Below are 14,417 nucleotides of genomic sequence, written 5' to 3'. Positions count from 1 at the left end.
TCTAGTGTATGAATAAAACTGAAATTATTTTTCCTTAGTTTTAATTCCAAAAGAAGCTTATTTCAGGTGCATTTCTGAGAGTGTGAGTGTGATTTGGAACATTAACAGCTGGATTTTCTTCAAAGATGCTTCAAAATCCTCACAGGGCTCCTAAAGGTCATAACAACAAGTTTAGATCACCCTCAGGAGAGACTCAATAATCAAGGCTCTCCTACAAGGCTGAGGTGGGAGTAATTCAATTTTCTATCACTGTCATAAAACCTTAGAGAGAGAGATGGCAGAGGAGACAGACGTGGACATGTTTCTACGACAGACAGGCTTATAAGAGATAACCGTGTCCTCAGACAGATCTCACGGCATATCCTATTACAGACACAAGACACAGACACACTAGCGCAAGCACATAAGCAGCCCTTCAACAGGAGAAAACTCACTAGATATCTGACTGTTGGCAGGCCAGTCCTAACTAATTTCATCTAGTATAACAGGAAAAAAAATAGCAGTGGAAGGAATTGTTTTGATCTGATGTAGAAATGTTTGGCCATTTCTTGCTCAATATGAGACATTAGGGTTGATAAAACAATAATACGTCATTCTGTTGCTGTATGAAATAACGTGTCTAGTGATGGTGTATTTTGACACATATAGCTGGTTAGATTACTAACAAACTGTATGTCACGAGTGACGAGAGGTAAGGCAGTTGAATCCATTTGCTGAGAGTTTATTGCATAAGACAGAGACATAATCCACTAGGCAATGGTCAGGACGGATAAACAACAGTGTCAGAGATAGGAAGAGAGGTGAAACACCCACACACAGACACACAATGATCAGCACCCGAATACAGGGAATTCTGGGGTATTTATACAGGAGGTAATGACACTGAGGGGGCGGAGAACATATGAGTAACAATGGAAACACATGAGATGGGAGGAGAACACATCAGTAACCATGACAACACATGAGGTGGGTGGAGACGAGAGTTCACAGGTGATTAGTCCATACAAGAAACGGAAAAATGCAGACACAGTTCATAGATGGCTGGAGTGTCATCCAAATCTGGACTGACACATCCAGCTGATCATGACATAGCCCCCTCCCTAAGGGCGGCTTCCAGACGCCTCTAGGCTTAGGAGCCGGCGGGCACGTCCTCCAGGGCGGGGCAGACGGTGGAGAATCCCACCTGGGCGAACCAGGCAATGAAGATGTTCTCCTGAGCCGGCCAGACAGTTCGTACGCCCTCCAGGGCGGATCCGACGGTGGAGAGGACCACCTAGGCCGTAGATATGCTCTCCCGAGCCGATCAAACAGTTTATGCACCTTCCAGGGTGGAGCAGACGACTGTAAAGCCCTCCGAGATAATCCAGACAACGACCCGCCTGTCCATCTGGACCGACCAGACAGCGAAGCCGCCCTCCAAGGCGGGGCAGACAGCGGAGTAACCCTCCCGGACTCCTCAGACGACGAGGACGACCTCCTGGGCCGAACAGGCCGCGACAGCACCCCTCTAGGTTGACCGGACAATGATCGTGCCCACAGAGACTGAACAGACTGTTCAACGGCCTCCATGGCCGATTCACAGCTTGGTGAAGGTTCCATGACCCCAGCGAGTGACACAGCGTGAAGTAGTTTCACCTGCGCCACCCCAATGGACCGACCCGGAGAGTGTGCAGCCACCAGCGGGGACCCCAGAGAATCTACGACCGGAGTCGATTTCTCTGGGGTTAGTGCAGCCACTGACGGGACCGGTACATTAACTTCGCTCAAGGGTTCGGGTGGCTGGGGCCACAGTAAATCTGAAACGTCACATGGCTCAGGTGGATCAGGCCACGGGACGTCGAATTCAACAGACACTGAAGGTTCGGGCCACGGCAACTCGGGGCTAGGACCCGAAAGAGGCAAACTAGACGCTGTGAAGTCCTCCCACTGTGCTTCCGCCAAATAATCCGGTACCGACTGGGTGTCTAACGGCTCCTTGAGCCATGATACAGGGCTAGGACCCATCAACTGCGGTCTAGGCACCACGAGGGCTGGCAACAGGTCTCCTGGCGGTGTAACCGGGGTAGACAGGGCGCTACACGGTCCCTCACACCGTGCTAAGGGACTGAGACCCGTTACCGATTGGCTAGACTCTGTGAGGGCCTTGTGCAGCTTCTCAAGCTGCGTTACCGGGACCGACTGAGTAACACACGGCTCCTCATACCGTGTAACGGGAGTGGGACCCATTATTTGCGGGCTTGAAACTGTGAGGACCTTCTGCAGCTCTCCTGGCTGCGTTACCGGGACCGACGGAGTAACACACGGCTCCTCATACCGTGTAACGGGAGTGGGACCCATTATTTGCGGACTTGAAACTGTGAGGACCTTCTGCAGCTCTCCTGGCTGCGTTACCGGGACCGACTGAGTAACACACGGCTCCTCATACCGTGTAACGGGAGTGGGACCCGTTATTTGTGGACTTGAAACTGTGAGGACCTTCTGCAGCTCTCCTGGCTGCGTTACCGGGACCGACTGAACAACACACAACCCCTCTCGCTGTGATGTGATGTTGGAACCTATCGCTAGGACAGGTGACAGCTCCTCCAGCTGTAAAACCCGAACCAACTGAGCAGAAAACAGCACTCCTGGCTGTATAACCGGGACCGACTGAGCCTTAAACAGCATCTTAGGCTGTAAAACCGGGACCAACTGGGCTCTACATGGCTCGCTAGACCGTGAAACGGGACTAGGAGCCGTTATTTGCGGGTTAGAGACCGCAGGAACTGAAGACACCGGCACAGAATGGATTAACCACGGCCCCTGTCGCCGTGAAATAAGGTTACAACCCCTTATTTGCGGGTCCTGAACCGCCGAAATGAATGACCGCTCACCTGGCTGAGAAACCGGCACTGATGGGGTTAAACTCGGCTCTCCCGGTTGCGAAACCGATACCTGCTGGATTGCACACGGCCCCTGTCGCCATGAAACGGGACTGAAACCCGTTTTTTGCGGTTCTGAGACCGCAGGAGACCCTCTTGGCGTTCCATAATCCTCGCGAGTGTGGAGAGGATGAGAAACAGTGGGGGTTTTTGACGGCGCTGACGTCCGCACTGGTGGGTTGACGTCCGCCACTTCGTAAGCCAGTCTAAAAATAGCGTCAATCTTGCACCATTCGTTGGGCAGGTTGCTCGTTGACCGCTGATGTTGTTGACTATAATCCTCCTCAACCGGACCCACAGTAAGCTCAGATCCACGGATCAGAAGCACAGCATCTAGGAACTCGACCAGAGACCAATCCGGATCCTCCTCCAGCTCCTCATCGACCTCGCACAGTACTTCCGGGTCAAGCCCCATGAGGAAACAGTCCTTTAGTTTGTTGTCACTAGCGCGAGCAAGATGACAAAGACTGATGAACTCCTTGACATAATCCTCTAGCCGACGTCCCCGCTGAAACACCCCGCACAGACGCCGCAACACATCCTCGCTACAGTCCATGCCACCCGGGAAACTCTCGCTGGATTCTATAGGGCTGATCATTCTGTCACGAGTGACGAGAGGTAAGGCAGTTGAATCCATTTGCTGAGAGTTTATTGCATAAGACAGAGACATAATCCACTAGGCAATGGTCAGGACGGATAAACAACAGTGTCAGAGATAGGAAGAGAGGTGAAACACCCACACACAGACACACAATGATCAGCACCCGAATACAGGGAATTCTGGGGTATTTATACAGGAGGTAATGACACTGAGGGGGCGGAGAACATATGAGTAACTATGGAAACACATGAGATGGGAGGAGAACACATCAGTAACCATGACAACACATGAGGTGGGTGGAGACGAGAGTTCACAGGTGATTAGTCCATACAAGAAACGGAAAAATGCAGACACAGTTCATAGATGGCTGGAGTGTCATCCAAATCTGGACTGACACATCCAGCTGATCATGACACTGTAATCCATTACTGATTTCAAATTACATGACAACAGTTGTAGTTAGTAGTGTAATTCATTACATTACACATTTTAGGTAATCAGACTACTTTTAGATTACTTTTGACCTAACTCATTTATCACATTGATTTAAATAGTATAATCTTGTAACATATTGACAGAAAAATACAAAGAGTAAAAAGCATTAAACATTATATTACGTCACAGTTTCTCAGTCTGGTGTTCGAGAAGGAACTGCAGGGGGGTTTATGAATTAAAGGAATAGCTAATAATTATAATAATTATATCATAGAAAATATGTTAAATTGAAATAAATCACTTTAAAATCAATCATAATAATAATAATAAAAAAATTACTAAAAAAACGAGATACTTTATTTGTTTACTTGCATGTCATGTGACCATAACGAATGTCAGAGATCCAATGAACATGCAAATGTGATACTTATTAAAATATTTACTTTAAAATCTCAGGGGGAACTTCAACAAAACTTGAAGACTTTCTGAATTTATACAAGTAGGCTATTTTACAAAGGAAAATTTAAAAGATGAAAAAGAGGAATTAGGGAGAATCAATAAAAGATGAATAATTTATTGCTATTGTGTAAATAATATGTAATCATGTCATCCACAAAAAATTAACTGTAGTCTGATTACTAGTATTTGAAGATATAATTTAATCTAATTACAAGTACTTAATTTTTGGAATCTGATTACATAGTCCAGATCACATGTAACCAGTTACTACGCAGCTCTGTTGACACATAGCTCACTTTAAAAGACCCAAATTTAGTTCTCTTTTTACGTAATTCCGTGTCTAACCAGCTATTAGGCTTTTGGCTAATATTTCTACATAAATGTCAGTTGAAAAGAGAATTTCACATGCTTATCAGAGGCCTTTGATGAAAGATGAACCTTTTTTAAATAACACACACTGATAAACCATGCACAACGAGACATAAAATGTAATAAGAATGTATGTACTATAAATCATGAATTTTGATATTATGTTGCATTGTGAGAGTGTTTTTAAGTTAAAAAACAGTGGATAAATAATTGCATTGCACTTACATTTCTTCATCCCAAGAAAGAACATCGAAAAATGAATCTGCATAATACAGACCTATTTTGATTTTAAATTATATTCAGATATTGTATATATTATTTAGATATACATTAAAGATTTTTCGTTCATACTATTAATCATGCATTTTTTTTCTTAAGAATCAAGAAAAATTTTAAATAAATACAATTGGAACAGTCCTATCTTAATCTTAATCTAAATCTGAGTGGCCTGTGGCCGTTGTGATGTGATCAAGTACTCCAAATGTGTGATATATTATTTAACACAAACGATATGTGAACTCATCTTCCAATAATACAATCTATTGTGTTATTCAGTTCAAAAACACCTAAATAAATCTGAAAGCGACAGAGGTGGAAGTCGGAACCTTAACTCTCTCGTTTATGTTTCCGGCCGAGTGAAATAAGCAAGGGATCTCTTTCCTGTATGTTACACGCGCGTACGCAGATTTAACTAAACAATAATTAAAAAACATCTTGAAATTACTGTATAACAATGGAAACGATTTTAGAGCAACAGCGTCGATACCATGAGGAGAAAGAGAGGCTTATGGACGCGAAAACGAAGGAAATGCTGACGAAAAAAAACACGGTAACTTTACGCATCTTTGAATAAGTTTAAAATGATGCTAACACATTAATCATGTTATAAATAAACATAAACTCTGAACCAAATAGTTCGAAGACTATTTGAATAGTGTTTCCTAACAATGATTAAAGATAAAACAAAAAGCCAAGTTATGTGTGTGCAACATCGTTTTTATTCAGCATAACTATTATTTTCTCTGCTCAACAGCTGAGAGACCAGATCAACTCTGATCATCGTGTGAGAGCTATGCTGGATGTAAGATATTTTATTTAATGTTGTTAACTTTTTGGTTTTCCTAATAATTCTCAAAATCACAGTCATGCAAACTGTATATTTATTTAGCTCGTGTTATTTGATAATTGCAGAGATACATGGAAGTGAGTGCAAACCTCAGAGACTTGTATGAAGACAAAGATGGGTAAGACAATCTCAAGGACATTTGAGTCAGTATAGAAATATATCAGCATTATTTTGCTGGATCTCACAGCTTTGTCGTATATCTGTTATCAGTATGAGGAAGGATGAGCTGAATGCAATATCAGGACCAAACGAGTTTGCTGAATTCTACAACCGACTCAAACAGATCAAGGAATTCCACAGAAAACACCCTCATGAGGTAGATGGACGTCAAAAGATCTGTCCTTCACTGTCATCTTTTCCTGAATGACATGCTGTTTCAGAATGCAAAATAATTAACCATTTGTACTGTGTGTCAATTCTAGATCTGTGTGCCCATGTCAGTGGAGTTTGAAGAGCTCATGAAAGCCAAAGACAACCCCAGTGAGGAGGCACAAAGTAAGTCTTAAGTAACATGAGAGCTGTTTGCTAAAGCAGACACTAATATGTTTGCCTATTCATGGTGTGAATGGACAGTAACAGTCTTCCTGCTGATCACAGATCTGGTGGAGTTCACTGATGAAGAGGGTTATGGACGCTACCTGGATCTCCATGACTGCTACCTGAAGTACATTAATCTGAAAGGAGTAGAGGTACTGTCTGACTTCATCGTTCATCTTCAAATAATTGCATAAAAGATCCTTATACCTCTCTCTGTTTCTCTTTTCTAGAAACTGGAGTATGTCACTTATCTGTCATCATTCGATCAGCTCTTTGACATCTCTAAAGATAAATACAGAATATAAGAAGTAGGTGAAAGTCTGTCATTTTTAAATACCACATAACGTGATTTTTTTTTTTTTTTTTTTTGTCAGATTGTGCAGCTCTACAAACAATCACAGAAAATGGTTCACAATTTGTGTCAGAACAAATTCTTCAGTCCTAAAACATAAACCATGGTTTGTTTTGTGTAATATTTAGTTGAGTTTTTTTGTTTTTGTTGTTAATAAGTGCTCCTTGATATGGATGTTTGTTGTAGCTGATCAGTGATCTCATGTGTGTGCTCTTGCAGGTATCTGGAAATGTTGTTGGAGTACCTGCAGGAATACACGGATCGGGTGAAGCCTCTGCTGGATCAGAATGAGCTCTATGGAAAGATCTTGACCGAGTTTGAGAAGAAGTGGGAGAGTGGAATGTTTCCAGGCTGGCCGGTGGGTTTGTGTTTAAAAGACAACATTAATGAGCTCTAGTATTAGAAGAAATTCCAGTACAGCTGCATTACTTTCTGAATTTACTTTTTTTTTGACTATTTTTCTGCTGTATTAGGCATATTACGTTTGTACCACACCTATAGTAGACAGATTATACTGTCATGTGACATTCATCTCCATAACACTGTAGAGTTGATTACTAGTTATGCAGCGACAGGTGCCTCATTACAAATTTAAGATGTTAAATCAGTTTGTCTTGTTGTCTTCTATTAAATCATGTGAACACATGAGGAAAGAATTGAGGTGTTTTTTTTTCTCTTTCTGTCTGTTACAGAAAGAGACGAGCAGTGCTCTGACTCACGCTGGAGCCCATCTGGATCTGTCTGCCTTCTCTTCCTGGGAGGTCAGTTTCTCTTGGTCTCACGTTTACAAATGTGACCGTCATGCTTTCTTAGTTAATAATGTTTTCATTATTGTTGTCAAACTGATTGGCAGATCAGTAATGTTGTGTTTAATGGCTACAGGAGCTGGCGTCTTTGGGTCTGGACAGATTGAAGTCTGCTCTTATGGCTTTAGGTCTCAAATGTGGAGGGTAAGTGTGAACACGCTGTTGCTCTCGCTTTAACTGTAGTTTCACATTTAACTGGATTACAAATAAAACATTTAAACTGGCAGTCCTTGATTCTGGAGTCTATAATGTCCAGATATGTGATGTTTGTCTGTGTTTATTCATTGTAGCACACTAGAAGAGAGGGCCCAGCGTCTGTTCAGCACTAAAGGCAAATCTCTGGAGTCACTGGACCCCTCACTGTTTGCCAAAAACCCAAAAGCCAAGGGACCAAAGAAGTAAGCCTATTCCCATTTGGGACAATAGACAGTACATTGCAGTTAGATTTAAATGAGTACAGAATACGGATGCAACAATACAGTTAGTCCACGGTTCAATGCGTACCTTGGTTTTTAACCACGGTTTTCGGTTCGGTTTGGTTCTGATAGCTTGATCAGAGTGTTTTTTGTTTTTTTTTTGCATCTAATTAACAACAAAATACTTCTGTAAACCTTTGTACACTGGAAAAAGGGTGGATTATTATATGTCTGCTTAATGTTCTTTTGAGAGAGGTATTATTTTTCCAATTTCTACACAAAATAGGATGGGTTTCAGTCATACTGGACGTCAGAGGGCGCCCTCGAGCAGAAAATAGACATGCGTCAAAGAAGTATCACTGATTACGTTCCGTTCTAGTTTCTCTAATATTGATAAAGGCATCACTATTGCTGTAACTGAATAAAAACAAGGTATAACGTTAAACGTTTTGAATGATGAAATGTAAGGACAGTAAACACTCGTCTGCAGTAACATATGGTAGAGGTCGACCGATGTATCGGATTTGCTGATTAACCGGCACTGATAGTTGATTGGCGGAACTATCGGTTATTGGCAAAAATCCATGTCGATAGTTTTTTCCGGGTTGGGTCCATTGCTGGAGTGGCTGAGAAGGTTGTCATTATTCAGCAAAGTCTTTATAGTCTTTGTTATACAGCAGGAGAGCGGCCGCTAGTGACAGAAATCACTGACAGCACATGCCGTTTGTTTAGACACGTGACACTGTGCGCTGCACAGAGCAGGACACTTCAAAGGCGGATTTAAAACATCTAAAACGGAACGGTGTGTACAGTATACTGTAGTGCATGTTTTCATGTCATTAATAAGCTATGAATTTGTTGACTAGATGCTGCATTAGTGGAGAAAGGACAGCAGTATACTTTTGCCCGTTTGGTGATCAAATAAAGTCTTGTAGACCGCCGCTTGAATTGAACGCGATGTGTCCAGTGTGTGAGATACCGGATAGCTGCTAGTTCTTCTTTTGACCGTTGTGTGACTAACATATTTTTATATTTTAATTAAATAACCACAAATGTTCTAGAATAGAAGCAGTTAAATTGTGAAAGTACACAATATCCATATGTATGCAATTTCAATACTGTGGCCTTTGTGTAGATATTTAAAGATGGCCATCTACAGCTTGATTGTTGATGTAATGGTACCACTTTACAATATGAGTCCATTTGTAACATTAAGATTGATAAAAGCTGTAGAATAGAAGTATTGTTCCTTGTTAGAGTGTGTTAATTTTAGCATTCACTGATATATTTTAAAAATTTGAGTTGTTTTTGTTAACATTAATGAACTAACTGTAATCATCAATATATAATTAATATTAATATTTTTATTCATTTACAAAGTATGGTTCAGTAGGCTACTTTCAATTTTTTTTTAAATAGTAGAGCACTATTTATTTTCTGTTCAGTATCCATTTTAAAAACTATCGGTCGATTAAATTGGTATCAGCCAGTGTGGTCCAACCTAGTTATCGGTATTGGGAAAATCCAATATCGGTTGACCTCTAATATATGGTTTATCTGTGTTCTTCAAGCCATCTCGGGTATTTGTAAGTTTTTGTATTTTGTAAGCCATAATCAGCATAAAATATAGCATATATTGTCTGCCTCATTCTGTGATAAGAAGCCACATCAGATCACAAAAGGAAGTTATTTCAAACACTCGACTGTTGCTGTGAAGTAAAAATAAGTTATAATGTTCTCTTTTGTTGCACAACAGGTTTAGAAAGGCTTATCATTGCATTTCATTAGAAGGGAAGATGCTCTTTGTGTGTTGCTTTTTTGAAATATAAACGGGGAGGCGTTTCTTCATCTCAGCAGGTGAAATCATGTGCACACACACAGCAAATTTCGAGAGAAATAAAACAGAATTTTTTAAATGCAAAACCGAAAAACCACAATTCACAAGCGCACATTAAACTGTAGATGTACCGAATGGTTCAATATTATATTGAGTATTGTGACATCCCTAGTACAGAAGCAAGTGACTTTTTCCAAAATATTTGTAATTTGTGTTTATATGCATTATTTGCCTGTTAACTGTAACTTATTTATTTATTCTTTTTTTATATATATATATCTTGTGTCTGCAGAGACTCTGAGCGCAACAAAGAAACTGCTTTTCTTGAAGCTCAGATTTATGAATATGTGGAGATCTTGGGGGTAAGCAGTCTGCCTGTTGTAGTTTTTGTATTTATTCTCCTCTCATTACACATTAATACTATAATATTTGCAAAAAAATATACACAGAAGATGTGCACAGCCACAACATTAACACCACTAAGAGGTGAAGTAAACAAATGCATTATATCGTTACAGTGGCACCTGAAAAGGATGAAATATATAGTATTTAAGTTTACGTTTTGATGTTTCTTAGTAAATTAACTTCAGTACGTATCTTTTTTATTTATTTATTTATTTTTTTTTTTTTAAATGAGTGGTTTTGGTTTGGTTTTGGTTTGGTTTGATTGTGAAGTGTCTGCAGTGATGTTGCGGAAAGCTGATGTGATTTGTTGTGTGTTGCAGGAGCAAAGGCAGCTGACCCATGAGAACGTCCAGAGGAAGCAGGCGCGCACAGGAGAGGAGCGTGACGAGGAGGATGAAGAGCAGCCCAGTGAGAGTGAGAGTGAAGATGAAGATAATGAGATCATATACAACCCCAAAAACCTGCCACTCGGCTGGGACGGAAAGGTACACTTGGTTTTATTATAGTTATTTATGGTGTTCATTAGAGATGAAAAACAAAAAAAAAAAAAGTTTTTAAAATTTATTTTGATCTGATTGTTGGGTAATTGATTTCAGTCCCTTCAAAACATAATGAACAGTGGAGATCATTAAGGCTGGGCCTTAGTAAATAACATCTGTTTAGTTATTTTAACTCTGTTCTGTTTCACATATTCAATATCACACAGTTCTAGTGGTAAAACGCTTATAGTGTGTCATTAACTTTGTCTTTTGTCTGTTGTCTTTAGCCGATTCCATACTGGCTGTACAAGCTGCACGGCCTGAACATCAATTACAACTGTGAGATCTGTGGGAATTACACGTACAGAGGACCCAAAGCCTTCCAGAGACACTTTGCAGTAAATTTGCAATAAAAATATTGCTATTCTAGCCGATGTATTAATGGAGCAGGATCTCACTTGTTTCCAATTTAGTTATTGATCTTACAGTCTTTCAGTGCCCGTTCCACATGTTCTGTATCACCTTTACTAATCATGCACTAATGAGAATATTACTCTTACTTAAAATACCATCTAGCATGTTACACAGGACAGTATAGAAACAAAAAAAATGAACAAATGTTTCTAATTTTACTCTTAACCCTTGTACAGTATTGAAAAGTCTATGACCTTTGGTGTTCCTGGTCAAAAATCAGTTTTCTGTGTTTCAGGAGTGGCGTCACGCTCACGGCATGCGCTGTTTGGGCATTCCTAATACAGCCCACTTTGCTAACGTCACCCAGATTGAGGATGCAGTGTCCCGTGAGTACAGTAATTCATCACAGATATACATATCACCCAATTTATACAGTGTACACCATGCAATAGTGTTAATAAATGATAAAGCGTTGTTTCAGCTCCAGCCATGTTGATAGTTATTTGCTAACAGGATCAACAGTTTTACAGTGTAGTTTAAAATAACTAGCCTTCTGCTTAAATTCGTGGCACTACAGGGTATTTGTTGGAGATCTTAATGCTAATATTTATACTGGGGCTTATTTGCAATAACCTTTTATTTAAAAAAAAAAGTGATGTCCTTTATGAAGTATTTTAATAACATTTTAATAAAGGTTGATCATCATAAAAATATGATAAGGATGGTGCATAGAACACAACATATATCATTTGAGCTTAACAAAATATATTGGAAAAAAAAAAAAATATATATATATATATATATATATATATATATATATATGATCATCCATAAAAACAACATTGATAATTCAGAGATTAGCTATCATGGCAGCTGTCTAACATAATACACATACCTCGATAATCAAATATAAATTGCTCAAAAAAGTATGTATAACCCATCCAATTTTGATCGCCTCACATCTCCCTGAAAACAATCAACAAAACTGACAACATCTGCTATTCTTATTGTTAGTAAATTTGTTGATGATTGGGAAAAAACGAGTTCGCACTCACACTGACAGTGAATGAATGAATGACGATTGTGACGGGTGACAGCACAACCGGAAGTACCGCTTCCCTACTTCCGTCCTCGGCCACCATATTGTGAAATAGGCCTATTGCTGTAACTGAATAAAAAAAAAGATATAACGTTAAACGTTTTGAATGATGAAATGTAAGGACAATAAACACTTGATATGATTAATCTGTGTTCTTGAGAATTTATTGTCTGCCTCATATATATATATATATATATACAGGGGTTGGACAATGAAACTGAAACACTGGCCAATATAGTGTTGGAGGTTTCATGGCTATATTTATGCAGCCTGGTGGCCAGTCTTTAATGATCGCACATTCCACCAATAAGAGCAGAGTGTGAAGGTTGACTTTGTGCACCCAATAGCTCAAACATTGTACCCTGAAGGTGGTGCCGTGTATTAGGATGATAATGCACCAATACACACAGCAAGACTGGTGACAAGAGTGATTTGATGAACATGAAAGTAAAGTTAAACATCTCCCATGGCCTGCACAGTCACCAGATCTGAATATTATTGAGCCACTTTGGGGTGTTTTGGAGGAGCGAGTCAGGAAATGTTTTCATACACCAACATCACATAGTGACCTGGCCACTGTTCTGCGAAAGGAATGGCTCAAAATCCTTCTGGCTACTGTGCAGGACTTGTATTTGTAATTCCCAAGATGAAATAATGCTGTATTGGCTGCAAAGGAGGCCAAACGGCATACTAATTGTGGTCTAAACCCAGGTGTGTGTGTGTGTATATATATATATATATGCACACACACACACACACTTATGTGATTATATATATATAGATCACACACTTATGTGATTATATTTATATATATATATATATATATATATATATATGTGTATAGAAGTATTATATATATACACACACACACATATAGACCATTTTTAGACTATTTAAATGTTGAGCAAAATGCCTATAATAACATTGGTTTCAGTTATTCATTAAATCATTATTGATGCATGTTAATAAAGAACACAAAAGAGACTTGTTTGGGAAAATGACAGTAATGGTGTCTGTCTTGTACTTAAAATCCATTTTTTTTCCTTTTCTTTGGAATAGTCTGGTCAAAGCTGAAGTCACAGAAAGCATTAGAGCGATGGCAGCCAGACACAGAGGTGAGTTATTCTGAAACACATGCAGTAGTGTGACATTACACTGCAGGGTTTCAGCGGGTCATAAAAAAATAGCTTTTTTGTGAATTAAGGCCTTGAAAAGGTCTTAAATCAGAGCAGCAAGTCTTAAATTCCTATGATCAGATAATGTTCATAATGATCAATTACCTATAATGTTCAGAACTTGGATTATTTTTCAGTCGAGCTGACTGACAAGAACAGAGAGGTGAGAAAGACAAGACTATGGCGGAAGAGTTTTAAAATGAAATGCAAATGTGCCTGTTTTCAAAATATTTTGGATTTTATAAAGCCTGTGGACTTCTACCTTCATAAAACCTGCAGAAACCCTGCACTGAGTGAAGTCACATTCACCTGTACAGCTTTTCTCTGACTGAAGCATCAGGTTTAACCAACATTAATCAGCTGTTAAAACCCTGCTTTGGCTGCTTGATTTGTTGCTTGTTAAAAAGAGAAAGATTAGTGAAGTTTTCAAGTGGGAATAAATCTTGAAACTGGATGTTTATGAGTTCAGAAAGAAAATATACATTTTGTTTTGTCTTTCAGGAGGAATATGAAGACTCCAGTGGAAACGTGGTCAACAAGAAAACTTATGAGGATCTGAAACGACAGGGGCTTCTGTAGCACAACAAACAAGATCTCTGAACATACAAAATACTTGCAGTGTAAATACTGAAGCAGAAATGTGATAGTGAGTTTAGTCCTCGTCTTTTCCGCAGTTTGTGAGAAATGTGATTTGCCTTTTTGAAACTGATCAGTTTTTAAATTTTATTACTATTTGATTATTATCCATTTTCTCATTTGTTGTCTTAAATATGAGACAGATACTTTCTTTAATCAATAAATTCTAGTACACTGTGTGAAAAATGTTTTTTAATCAGTCTGGAGATTAAGTCTGCTGTACAATAGATTTGAAATAGTGAGGTGGTTTTACTTCAGTAGGCATCTGTCACTAGTAAAATGTATTCAGATTCCTTCATTTTCCCCAACATTTTGTAGCCTTGTGCCTTTTTTTCCATTCTTATATTCATTCA

At 39.5% G+C, this 14,417-nt stretch overlaps 1 protein-coding gene across 1 annotated transcript; it reads left to right on the top strand.

The window, feature by feature from the left end:
- The first annotated feature begins 5,392 nt into the window (after nt 1-5,392).
- Nucleotides 5,393-14,372, top strand: sf3a3 (splicing factor 3a, subunit 3). The gene is given in 18 exon segments (XM_051103030.1): nt 5,393-5,611; nt 5,816-5,863; nt 5,974-6,026; nt 6,119-6,224; nt 6,331-6,403; nt 6,506-6,597; nt 6,676-6,734; nt 6,736-6,753; nt 7,017-7,155; nt 7,490-7,558; nt 7,680-7,747; nt 7,894-8,001; nt 10,149-10,218; nt 10,582-10,746; nt 11,028-11,138; nt 11,450-11,540; nt 13,313-13,368; nt 13,930-14,372. Coding segments are annotated over 18 exon segments (1,500 nt in total). The 5' UTR covers nt 5,393-5,515; the 3' UTR covers nt 14,008-14,372.
- The last annotated feature ends 45 nt before the right edge of the window (nt 14,373-14,417 follow it).

Source organism: Labeo rohita, unplaced genomic scaffold (assembly GCF_022985175.1).
Source record: "Labeo rohita strain BAU-BD-2019 unplaced genomic scaffold, IGBB_LRoh.1.0 scaffold_341, whole genome shotgun sequence".
NCBI lineage: Eukaryota > Metazoa > Chordata > Actinopteri > Cypriniformes > Cyprinidae > Labeo > Labeo rohita.
This window is presented reverse-complemented; position numbering and strand designations above follow the sequence as displayed.